Source organism: Schistocerca americana, chromosome 2 (genome assembly GCF_021461395.2).
Source record: "Schistocerca americana isolate TAMUIC-IGC-003095 chromosome 2, iqSchAmer2.1, whole genome shotgun sequence".
Taxonomy (NCBI): domain Eukaryota; kingdom Metazoa; phylum Arthropoda; class Insecta; order Orthoptera; family Acrididae; genus Schistocerca; species Schistocerca americana.
In genome coordinates this window covers 961468643-961481730 of record NC_060120.1, presented here as the reverse complement: position 1 = coordinate 961481730, position 13088 = coordinate 961468643, and the positions used below count along the sequence as shown (strand labels likewise).

At 41.3% G+C, this 13088-nt stretch overlaps 1 protein-coding gene across 2 annotated transcripts in view; it reads right to left on the bottom strand.

The window, feature by feature from the left end:
* The window catches only part of LOC124596196 (AN1-type zinc finger protein 4-like), a 75446-nt gene extending 63609 nt beyond the window's left edge, over positions 1-11837 (bottom strand). For both annotated transcript variants that reach the window (XM_047135241.1, XM_047135242.1), the window contains exon 1: positions 11216-11837. In XM_047135241.1, coding sequence (XP_046991197.1) covers positions 11216-11378 — 163 coding nt within the window. In that variant the 5' untranslated portion in view covers positions 11379-11837. The remainder of the gene's footprint in view (positions 1-11215) is intronic.
* Between the last annotated feature and the right edge of the window lie 1251 nt (positions 11838-13088).

Sequence of the window (13088 nt, the reverse complement as noted above, 5' to 3'; positions counted from 1 at the left end):
TTACTGGCAATGTTACAGTATCACTGCGCGTCTTACACGAGTTACAGGCAATCATTAACCAAATTTAAAGACCCTACCTTACTGAAATGTCCTCAGAAACATCAATACTATCTTCACAATTGCAGTACTTACATTTCACAGCACTCTTCAAGTCTTGACAGCATATTTAGGTTCACAATAACATTTCTGTCGTTATTGCTGTTCACAATACTACCAGGCGTGTTCTTATTACATTCAGAAAGCGATGTTAGCGTCTAGAAGCACTGCCTGGAACACAGTTTTCGCGGGCAACTTTTGAAGCAACTGAAGTGTATTATTCGGTTGTGTTTGGAACTGGTTGCTGCGAAACTTTCGTTTGGGGCTAAATTTCTTTACTCTCGGTATTTGTACCACAGGAAACACACACACACACACACACACACACACACACACACACACACACACACACACACACACACACACACACACACACACACAGTGACAGACAGACAGAGAGAAACAAAACAGCACACAATAACTACAAAACCACACGTGTATGAAATTTCAAAATCATATATTCTCAGATCTTTGTTTACATTTGAAACAGACTCCTAGACATGTCTGTACTTTGGTTCCGGGAGTCAGCGCCTTCTACAATACACTTGTGTTAACAATCTGTAAGTAACAACAGAAAAAAGGAACAACAAAATAATGCATCATGCATTCTGACACTTCAAACTGACAGATCGGTGTGGCCCTTGTGCAACATTACAAACCTCAACTTAAGAATGAACGGAAAATAATAATGCCCATAGACTATACATTTTTGAAATCAGCGTCAAATGCTCTTTTTTATAGACCACTAATTTTTTTTTTTCAAATTTTTTGTCATTTTCACGAGCATGTCCCCTTAAGACAGACAAACTGTCCTGAGAAAGTCTGTTAACAAAGTTTCAAGAACTGGCTTGAAGTGTGACTCTAGGAATATATTACAACCCCCTATCTATTACTCACTTGGGGACTGCAAGGATAAGATCAGAATAATTACTGCAAACACAGAAGCATTCAAAAAACCATTGTTTTCATGCTTCATAAATGAATGGAATGGGAAGAAACCCAAATAATGGCTACAACGAGACATATCCTCTGTTATACACTTCACGGTAGTTGGTCGTTTGCACAAACCTGCCTACCATCAACGATATCTCAACTTCGCCAACTGCCAACCATTCCGTACTAGGAAGTCCCTTCCACACAGCCTAGCCACTGGAGGTCATCACATCTGTTGTGATGTGCAGTTTCTCACCAAATATGCCAAGGGTCGCACTGAGACTCTCCGAGACTGAAATTACCTCCAAACCTCATACAGAAACAGAGCTCTAATGACTCCTCTCTCCAGTCACCTACCACCTCTCAGAGATCCACTGTATGGCTACGGAGGAGCACTCCTCTCATGACTCAGAACCACCCAGGACTGGAGACACTCCTCTCATGATTCTCAGAATCACCCAGGACTGGAGAAACTGAACTACATTCTTTGCCAGCATTTCAAATACCTCTCCTTGTGTCCTGAAATGAAGAGTATCCTCCCAACACCCCCTCCCACAGTGGTATTCCACCACCCACTGGACCTATACAATATCTTTGTCCATCACTACTCCACTCGTGCTCCCAATCCCTTGCATTATGACTCAAATCTCTGAGATCGATCTAGATGTGAAACTTGTCCCTTAAATCCTTCCACAATCACCTACTCTTGTCTTGTCACAGGCATCTTCTATCCCATCAAAGGCAGGGCTACCTGTGAAACCAGTCTTGCAATCTACACACTACCGTGTCACCATTAATAAGCTGTCTGTCCGCATGAAGGGCCAACACCAAAATCTGGCCAAGAGACAGCTGGACCAACCAGCTGCTAAACATGCACAACACAATATGCTTCACTCCTCTGGCTGCATTACAGCCTGTGCTATCTAGTTTCTTCCTACAAACACCAGCTTTTCTGAATTGCACAGATGGAAACTCTCCCAACAATACATTCTTCATTCCAGTAACCACTCTTCCACCCCAACCTCAACCTTCACTAATCCCTGTCCTCTACCTTCCTATCTCCTACACTGCTCTCACTCAAGCTCAGACACCTTCTATTCCACCACTACTCCTACTAGTCTTTTTCCCCTTCTCTACTTTTCTTCTCTCCCTTCTTCCATGGCCCCTCTCCAGCACAGCCTCCTGACTCTGCACTTAACAGCCTGTTCTGGCCCCACCATGTCGCTGCACACTCCAACAGTGTCGGCGTAACTGCCGTCTACTTCACATCTGCTGTGCTGCGAGCTACGTTAATTTAAGTATTAACTGTATTTTTCTTACTTGTCACTTCTTCTTCCATGTGTTTTTGCTTTTAGGAAGCTTTAATTTTTGAGTACTAGTAATGTTGTACCATAGATTTCGTGTTTGTTTTGAATACAGTCAGAGTCCCTTTAGTCAGCTGTAGTACCAGTAGTGCGTATTTTCACTGTTTTCAACAAGAAGTGTCTAGCAACCACAGTTTAGTCAGCTATCAGCCGCCTTTAGTGAATTAGCAGTCTAGTTAAAGGTTCATTAACTCTCTACAGTAAATTGTTGATTTCTTAGGATGGATAGGATGTGTGACTGCTGTGTACGGACACAGGAGGATCTGTCCACTGTTCGCGAACAGCTGAACGCGTTGATGGTCACGGTCAGCCTTCTTCAGGCTGCTGCCTCAGAATGTAGCAGCAGTGGGGAGTCTGATGCGTCGCATGGTATACCCCAGGTGTTACATGCTTCACCCATGGTCCCTGCTGTCGAGACATCTTCGCAGGTACCAGGCGCGGTTGGGCCACCCTCTCCCCAAGGGGAGTGGCAGGTTCAGCGGCGTTCGTGGCGCACGAGGCGGAGGGTCAATGTGGAGGCTGGCCGTATGGCATCGCCCACTCTGCCTGTGAGTGGACATGTGGCCGCTCCTTCGGCAAGGTCCAAGGAGGCACACGGTGGGAGGGGTTTATTAGTGATTGGGAGCTCCAACGTTAGGTGGGTGATGGGGCCCCTTAGGGAAGTAGTGGAAAGGTCGAGGAAGAAGGCCAGTGTTCACTCTGTCTGCTTGCCGGGGGGTCTCATCCGAGATGTGGAGGAGGCCCTGCCGGCGGCAATAGAGAGCACTGGGTGCACCCAACTGCAAATTGTTGCTCATGTCGGCACCAGTGACTCCTGCCATCTGGATTTACAGGTCATCCTCAGTTCATACAGGTGGATGGCAGAGTTGGTGAAGGCGGAAAGCCTCGCTCGCGGGGTGGAATCTGAGCTAACTATTTGTAGTATCGTTCCCAGAACTGATTGCGGTCCTCTGGTTTGGAGCTGAGTGGAAGGCTTAAACCAGGGGCTCAGACGATTCTGCGGAGATCTGGGGTGCAAATTTCTTGACCTTCGCTATCGGGTGGAGAAATGTAGGGTCCCCCCTGAATAGGTCAGGCGTGCACTACACGCAGAAAGCGGCTACAAGGGTAGCGGAGTATGTGTGGAGTGCACATGTGGTTTTTTTTTAGGTTAGACAATTCCCTCCCTAGGCCCGACAAGACCCCTCCTGAGACGCGGAAAGGTAGCAGTAGGCAAAATGCAACAGGGAATAACAATAATAATGTGGTAATAGTAAACTGCAGGAGCGTCTATAGAAAGGTCCCAGAACTGCTCTCATTAATAAACGGTCACAATACCCACATAGTACTAGGGACAGAAAGTTGGCTGAAACCACATGTAAACAGTAATGAACTCCGGTTACCATAGAGACAGGCTGGATAGTGAACGGGGAGGCGTGTTTATGGCAATAAAAAGTGCAATAGTATCGAAGGAAATTGACTGATAGCCGAAATGTGAAATAATTTGGGTGAAGGTCACGATTAAAGCAGGCTCAAACATAGTAATTGGATGTCTCTATAGGCCCCCTGGCTCAGCAGCTGTTGTGGCAGAGCACCTGAAGGAAAATTTGGAAAATACGTCGAGTAGATTTCCCGACCATGTTATAGTTCTGGATGGAGATTTTAATTTGCCGTATATAGACTGGGAGACTCAAAACATTTATAACGGGTGGCAGGGACAAAGAATCCAGTGAATTTTTTTAAGTGCATTATCTGAAAACTACCTTGAGCAGTTAAACAGAGAACAGACTCGTGGCGATAACATATATGACCTTCTGGTGACAAACAGACCCGAACTATTTGAAACAGTTAACGCAAAACAGGGAATCAGCGATCATAAAGCGGTTACTGCATCAATGATTTCAGCCGTAAATAGAAATATTAAAAAGGGTGGGAAGATTTTTCTGTTTAGCAAAAGTGACAAAAAGCAGATTTCAGAGTACCTGATGGCTCAACACCAAAGTTTTGTCTCAAGTACAGATAGTGTTGAGGACCAGTGGACAAAGTTCAAAACCATCGTACAATATGCATTAGATGAGTAGGTGCCAAGCAAGATTGTAAGAGATGGAAAAGAGCCACCGTGGTTCAGCAACCGAGTTAGAAAACTGCTACGGAATCAAAGGGAACTTCACAGCAAACATAAACATAGCCAAAGCCTTGCAGACAAACAAAAATTACGTGAAGCAAAATGTAGTGTGAGGAGGGCTATGCGAGAGGCATTCAATGAATTCGAAAGTAAAGTTCTATGTACTGACTTAGCAGAAGAAATTTTGGTCTTATGTCAAAGTGGTAGGTGGATCAAAACAAAATGTCCAGATACACTGTGACCAAAATGGTACTGAAACAGAGGATGACAGACTAAAGGCCAAAATACTAAATGTCTTTTTCCAAAGCTGTTTCACAGAGGAAGACTGCACTGTAGTTCCTTCTCCAGATTGTCGCACAGATGACAAAATGGTAGTAATCGAAATAGATGACAGAAGGATAGAAAAACAATTAAAATCGCTCAAAAGAGGAAAGGCCGCTGGACCTGATGGAATACCAGCTTGATATTACACAGAGTACATGATGGAACTTGCCGCCCGCCGCCCCCCCCCCCCCCTCTCTTGCAGCGGTGTATCATAGGTCCCTAGAAGAGAGTAGCGTTCCAAAGGATTGGGAAACGGCACAGGTCATCCCCGTTTTCAAGAAGGGACTTCAAGCAGATGTACAGAACTATAGACCTATATCTCTAATGTCAAACAGTTTTAGAATTTTGGAACACTTATTATGTTCGAGTATAATGACTTTTCTGGAGACTAGAAATCTACTCTGTAGGAATCAGCACGGGTTTCGAAAAAGACGATCGCGCGAAACCCAGCTTGTGCTATTCATCCACGAGTCTCAGAGGGCCTTAGACACAGGTTCCCAGGTAGATGCCATGTTTCTTGACTTCCGCAAGGCGTTTGATACAGTTCCCCACAGTCATTTAATGAACGAAGTAAGATCATATGGACAATCAGACCAATTGTGTGACTGGATTGAAGAGTTCCTAGATAACAGAACGCAGCACGTCATTCTCAATGAAGAGAAGTCTTCTGAAGTAAGTGTGATTTCAGGTGTGCCGCAGGGGAGTGTCGTGGGACTGTTGCTGTTCACAACATACATAAATGACCTTGTGGATAACATCGGAAGTTCACTGAGGCTTTTTGCGGATGATGCTGTAGTATATCGAGAGGTAGTAACAATGGAAAATTGTATTGAAATGCAGGAGGATCTGCAACGAATTGACGCATGGTGCAGGGAATGGCAATTGAATCTCAATGTAGACACATGTAATGTGCTGCGAATACACAGAAAGAAAGATCCTTTATTATTTAGCTACAATATAGCAGGTCAGCAACTGGAAGCAGTTAATTCCATAAATTATCTGGGAGTAGGCATTAGGAGTGATTTAAAATGGAATAATCATATAAAGTTGATCGTCGGTAAAGCAGATGCCAGACAGATTCATTGGAAGAATCCTAAGGAAATGCAATCCGAAAACAGAGGAAGTAGGTTACAGTAAACTTGTTCACCCACTGCTTGAATATTGCTCACCAGTGTGGGATCCATACCAGATAGGATTGATAGAAGAGACAGAGAAGATTCAACGGAGAGCAGGGCGCTTTGTTACAGGATCATTTAGTAATTGCGAAAGTGTTATGGAGATGATAGATAAACTCCAGTGGAAGACTCTGCAGGAGAGACGCTCAGTAGCTTGGTACGGGCTTTTGTTGAAGTTTCGAGAACATACCTTCACCAAGGAGTCAAGCAGTATACTGCTCCCTCCTACGTATATCTCGCGAAGAGACCATGAGGATAAAATCAGAGAGATTAGAGCCCACACAGAGGCATACCGAAAATCTTTCTTTCCACGAACAATACAAGACTGGAATAGAAGGGAGAATCGATAGAGGTACTCAAAGTATCCTCCACCACACACTGTCAGGTGGCTTGCGGAGTATGGATGTAGATGTAGACATAAAACAGGCAGCACAGTATCTTTCCCCACCCATTCCTCCCCTCCTCCTCACCCCATGCCGCCTCTTTAACCCCACTACTCACCCCAGTAGATTGCTACTCACATCAGACACAGATTACAGTCACCAGTTGGGCACCACAACCCAGAGATAGCTGCCATGTGTGTGCCAGTTGTGCTTGTGAAGAGTGTGTATGTTTTTTGTTTCAGAAAAACTTTTTTTGTCTGAAAGCTTAAATGTTTCGCAGTCTTTTGCATTGTGCCTGTCTGTGACTAAGTGCCACCTCTGCATGGTGCGTAGCAATATATCCCCTCATATTATTGTTAAGATCATATGGAAATAAGATTTGTGCATTTGTGGAAATGCCTAAAAACTTGGTGCTACAACAGAAGGCTAGATGCTTACAGAAGGCTACTTGTTCATGGAAACATTCTGAACATAGTTTACAGAATGCTGATTACAAAATTTATAAACAAAGAATTAATTAAAAACAAAAAACAGAGAGTATACTAATAAATAACACAGCCAAGAAAAAAGTCTGAGGAACTCGTGTACAGATAGCAAACGAAGTTCTTCAACTTAGATGTTAACACTTCGGTTTACCACTCAATTATTTCAGTTCTGGCAGAAGTCTACTGAAAATGAAACCCGCTAAATAATGCATATCATTTTTCCACCTAGTGTTCACTGAAGGTAGATTGTATTTTCCTCTTAATGAGTCAATACTGTCCACAACAAATCCTGTGATGGAATGTATGTAAATGGATGGCACAACTGAAACTGCGCATGACACCTGAACAAAGGCCTCCATGGAGTTTGCAAACTGACACCGCGGATCAATCTGACTGTCCTTTTCTGGACTAAGAATATTCTTAGTGGGTGCACAGAGTTGTCCCAAAATATACCGCCATGTGAAATAATAAAGTGAAAGTAAACACAGTAAACAAGCCTTCATGTTTCAGCATTAGATACGCTGGAGATTATTCTGATGCTATACGTACTCATACACAAGGCCAGACCAAGTATTCAAGTTTATCATCCATCAGATGAGAGGCACTTGCATTACCATAGGCTGCCACTCCAATAGACCAAAGTCTCCTTAGTATCCCTATAAAAGACATACAATGGCATGTGTGCTCCTAACGCAAAGCCACTTTTGATGAGAATACATGCTCTGTCATATCAGTCCTTTTCTACAATATTGGCAAGGTTACAGCATGTCAAAGGGGTGTATCAGATTAACTTACTGCAACAATCATTTTCCAGGCTAAACCACAAATCATCTGCAAACAGGTTATCACCTAACTGCTCGTAAGTCCATCCATGGTGCACAAGAAAAAACATTCACTTAATGACCCAGAAGGTGCCTCTGTGTGACGGGAACACATCTGGCTGTAATAAAGCATACAGGATGACCTCTTCGAGGTGACAATATCCAGCATTTCATTTTCACAAGATACGTCCACTTTAGTTGTTAAGAAGTGGTTCTGGAAAGAGCAGATGAGAAGAGAAGCTTCTGGAGTTTCATTGGTAAAAGAAGAGTGCAATTTACAGGCCATCTATTAAGACACAAGGGACTCCTGTACACAATCAGAGGGATATGTCGAGGGAAAAAGACCAAGAGGTACATGGATCAAATCGTGAAAGATGTGGGATCTAACACCTATAAAGAAATGAAGAGAAAAGCTGAAAGACACACAGAATGGAGACAAGCTGCCATTGTAGCTGTTGCAAACCAATCCTTGGATTGACCACTACAGAAGAAAAGAAGAAGCTGTTACAAACTTACAGCTAAAGTGACTTTATCTTTTCAAAATGATATATCCAGGCTGTGACTGCAATGACTACAGAAATCTGCTGCGAATATACAGTATCATTGGACATGTGTGATCTATGAAGTCTTTAACCAGGGCATGTGTTATGACAGGTGGACATTTTTACATGCATAACATAAGAAAATAATCCTGGTGATGTCTGGTTGTACACTGTCAACCTTGCTCATACTGCTATTAAATGTTTCCTTTGTCTTGGAATCTACTCCACATGTGTGAAATGCATGTATCGATGATAAATTACTTGCCCTCTTTACTCAAGAATATGATTTGTCTCCAATCTACCAGTGAACCTAACCTTGCGCCACATGTGCCCAACACATGTTCAGAACAACTATAGGAAAGAATCCTGCTGAAAGTCTACTGAAAATGAAATCCACTGAATAGCACATATCATTTATTGGGAATACTGAAAAGGGGCATACAATCTGTCAACTTTGAAAAATGACGTCATGCGCTATCACAGATGATACATTGCAAAGACAGCTAGATGAATGTTGACAAACAGAGGAATGCAGTACAGAGAAAACAGATCATGGATAAATACCACATGTCTATATACTTTGAATGTAATGTTACATATATTGCTTTTATTGCAGTATAAAGTCCTAGTATCACATTCTTCAGCTGATCTAGAATAGGATACTAGTAGGCCTACTTGCGATAGCGAAAAAAGTGACAAATGTAAAATTTGTATCCTGTACTTGTATCCTACACAGGTTGACTGAAGAATAGGATGCTAGTACTAGTGAAGGTGAAAAAAGTGACAAACATTAAATTTGTAACCTGTACTTCAGCTGACGTATACAGGTCAACTGAACAGTAGGACACAACCTTCATACTTCAACTGAGGTACAAGATGTCGTCGCTTATTTTGCTTTCACTAGTACTAATATCCTAGTCTTCAGTTGAATAGGATACGAAAAAGTTGCAGAGGAAACAGCCACTGGAACAATTTACTGTCACACAAAGGTATAATTCAAAACGATACACAAATTATTTAAAACTGCCACAAATGGCAAAAAGTTTACACAATATCTATCTCTTAATAACACATTCATTTATTTTAATTTATGATTATGACACTCTGATGCAGAAGATAACTGATTTATCATCTATGGCTCATCTATGACAAATATGATGTCACTGGTCAAAGCCAACAAGCTGTATCCCATTCTTCAGTTGAGCACATTTTTCCACCTATTGTTCAGTGAAGGAATGTTATATTTTCTTCTTATGAGTCATTACTGTCCACAACAAAACCCATGATGGAATATATGTACACTTATGGCACAGTTGGAACTGCGCACGACACCTGAACAAAGACATCCATGGAGTTCGCAAACTGACACCGTGGATCAACCTGACTGTCCATTTCTGGACTAAGAATATTCTCTTGGTGAGTACACAGAGTTGCCCCAAAATATAACACCAAATGAAATAATAAAGTGAAAGTAAGCACAATAAAGGCTTTGTGTTTTAGTGTTAGACACACAGGAGATTACTCTAATAGTGAAGATGACAGCATTCACTTTCTGCACATGATCTTGAGCTTGATACTTTCAAAAAGGCTGTCTGTCTAGCCTTGGTCCTAAGAATTTAAAATAGTCTACTTCACTGACTAACCAACTTTGTACAGTAAAATTTTGCTTTTAGTGACGTCCACCAGAAATTTAATCGGATTATGAAAGGAATGGTAAAAATCAAGGCATTGAAAGCAATACGATGCTAGAACTAAGCAATAATTAAAGGAGAAGTAAAAATATACAGGTTGTGTTTGTACGTAGGTTAGTCCAGACAAAGGATCTCCCAGAGCTCATCTGTGGTGAGAGAAACACCACCTGTTTCAGTCCAGACAAAGGATCTCTCAGAGCTCATCTGTGGTGAGAGAAACACCACCTGTTTCCTATGTCATCCCCCCCCCCCCTGCACCAACCAGTTTAAGTGCAAAAATAACAGTAGAGAATGCCTTCTAGCCAGGAGATTAACAATAGTAAAAATGAGAAGACTAGAAACTTAGTGCACATCGGCTGGAATGACAATAATAAAACACAATGAGAGAAATAATAAGGTCAGAAGGTAGCGGAGTATGTGTACTCTTCCTTCCCAAAGCCAAAGCTGCAGATACGTGCTCTAGTTAGGCCTATATGGAATACCAATTATGTGATATGTTTTGTGTTGCCCTGTTAAGTTTACCACACACATTCTCTCCATAGTTCATTTTGTTGTGTGGGCGACAAAACACTAAGAATTAACTTAAGCGTATGCTAGTTCATTTACAATGAAAATTCTATAGTGATCATGAATACATACGCAAGCTTTGATAAAATACTGTGTTTCTCAACAGAAGGTGTCCTATGAACAATGATGGTAAGTATCAAATATGCAAATGATTATATTATTTAGGAACACCTGAAGTTATACAGTATTGCAAGTACAAATATATTGCTCGCCTCACTAAGCAACGGTAAACAGATAATTATGCTTAGAGCTCCATCAATTTGTATATGGGTTACCATTTTGTATAGGGGCAAGGGCAGATAGAGTCTGACAGCTGAGACCTATGTACAAAAGGAAATCACACTTAAATTTTAAGGTACAGTTATGCAGGTTCGCAAATGAACCTAATAATAGGTCATGTAATTACGACAAAAATTCAACAAACATAAAAGTTAAAATTAAACAATTTCTCACTAATGTACCAGAAAAGGGAAGAATCTCATAAATAAGGGGCCAAGGAAAGCAAAACAAGTACTCTACTCTCATTCATTCAGGAAATAGTGAAATGTTACAATTAAATGTACGGCTAGGGCAATTTCGATCTGGTGTTTGTAAGCTGGTTTCTAAAATCAAGGTTGCCTCTGATGTCACATATAATTTTAACCCACAATATGTTAACTCAGTTATAGGTTACTCACTGCCATGTGATAACAAGTATAACTACAACATAAGTAGTTCATTAGTTTCTTACCTTCAACTCGTTGGATTTTAGATTTGATGGACATTATTGTATCGAAGGGTGACACTGTCATTTCGAATGCTGTTCCCGTAAGTGTTTCAATGAAAAGATCCATCGTTCCTTCTTGTTGTAATGATGACCGATACTTCGGCCGTGATCCATGCTGCGACATCATACATTTGCACTTTTCCCAATCTAATCGCTTAAATGCGCAATATTAATCATCATCATCTATATTCTCTGAGGAACACAGCGGAACTGTGTATGGCGTATCCGCATAATTTACGGAACATTGCATTTTTTTGACGTTATATCACTGTACACATGTCCCGATGAGCTTGATATTTTATTTTCCAATGAAGCAGATTTATTCGGACAAGTACTTCACATATGACTTTATTATATCCACAATTGCTTTCAGCAGTTTTGAAGTTAAATGTGTAAAGAGCAAATCAAGTTCGGTGCTGTCAGAGAGTAGTGAGTTTATAACCTGTAATTTACGAACGATCAACTCGTGTGTAGATTAAATCAACAGAATCAACAATATATATTTTTTTGTTTCACAGTTTCAATTCACAAACAAATCTTTCTAAACCATCTTTTAGTTTCTTTAGTAACTCCAAAGAATCTTGCAGGGTTGCCAATGGTAATGAAGGTCACATTTCAGTACACAGCTTCTAGCCTATAAAACTTTTTATTTACAAAGCGTTTTCAGTATTTCAAATGTTGTAGGAAATTAAATACACAATACTGTTATGGATAAGAAACCGGCTTGAATTAGCAAACGAGCTGAAGATTATTGTGACGAAGAATAGTGCAAAGTACCAAATAAAATATTCAAATACTATGACCTCAATTTTCTGAACAACTTTCAAGACAACTCGTAAATTATAGTTTTTTCTGCACGAAGTATCGCTGACGATTATTTACAATTTTTTGGAGAAATCTCCAAGGTGCAGTTCTGATTACGGACGTGCTCATAACAGAATATTTTTAACAGAGCCAATTATAATGTCTATTTAGTAAGAACCGTCCACACGCAACGATCTGTCCGTGCAAATGTTTGCGCACATTATGCCTGCTGCGCAGACAGATCGTTCCGTATGAATAGGAGATTTGCATGGATATGAGACACCTGGAGTTGGAGGTCTCAGCGAAATTGCTTAAATCTGTGGGTTCAAATCACACCTGCACAGACAAGTCCAAGTGTGTACACAGGAGATCGTCAGAATTCTGGCGCGCGAACGTGTTTGAGTTAGACGTTTGTTCAGCCCAAACTTTCTCGTCCGTGTGTGCATAGCGAATTTTAAAACTTCAGGTACACGTAAGTGGTATAGAGAGGTCATTGCCGAGTGTGTAGAAATGTACACGAGTCATATACGTATGTGAAAAATTAACAGGAGAGAATACAGCAAAAGACATAAGAAAGTAACTTCTTACAATTCTTTAGTATGCGGTTGAGCAGAGGAACGGCAATGAAAATGATAAATAAATTCATTGCAGACTGTTTACCGCGAAGATCTGTCTGCACAAATGTCTGCGCACATCACATCTGCGCAGACAGATCGTTGCGTGTGGACAGAAGATTTGCACCAACCTGAGGTGTGTGCGAAACCTTTCAAATCTGTGGGTTCAAACCACATCTGCGCAGACAAGTTGGAGCGTGTGGACAGGAGATCGCCGCAAATCTGGCGCGAAACAGCTGTTTGCTCAGTCTAGTGTTTGTATTTGTGCGCACAGGGCTTTAAAATGGTTGATACTCGTCAGTGTTCTCGAGAGTTTGTAAGTGAATTCATTGAAATATACAGAAACCACCCATGTTTGTCGAAGATTAAAAGTAAAGAATATAGTGACCGAGGCAAAAAGACAGCAGCATACAATGCTA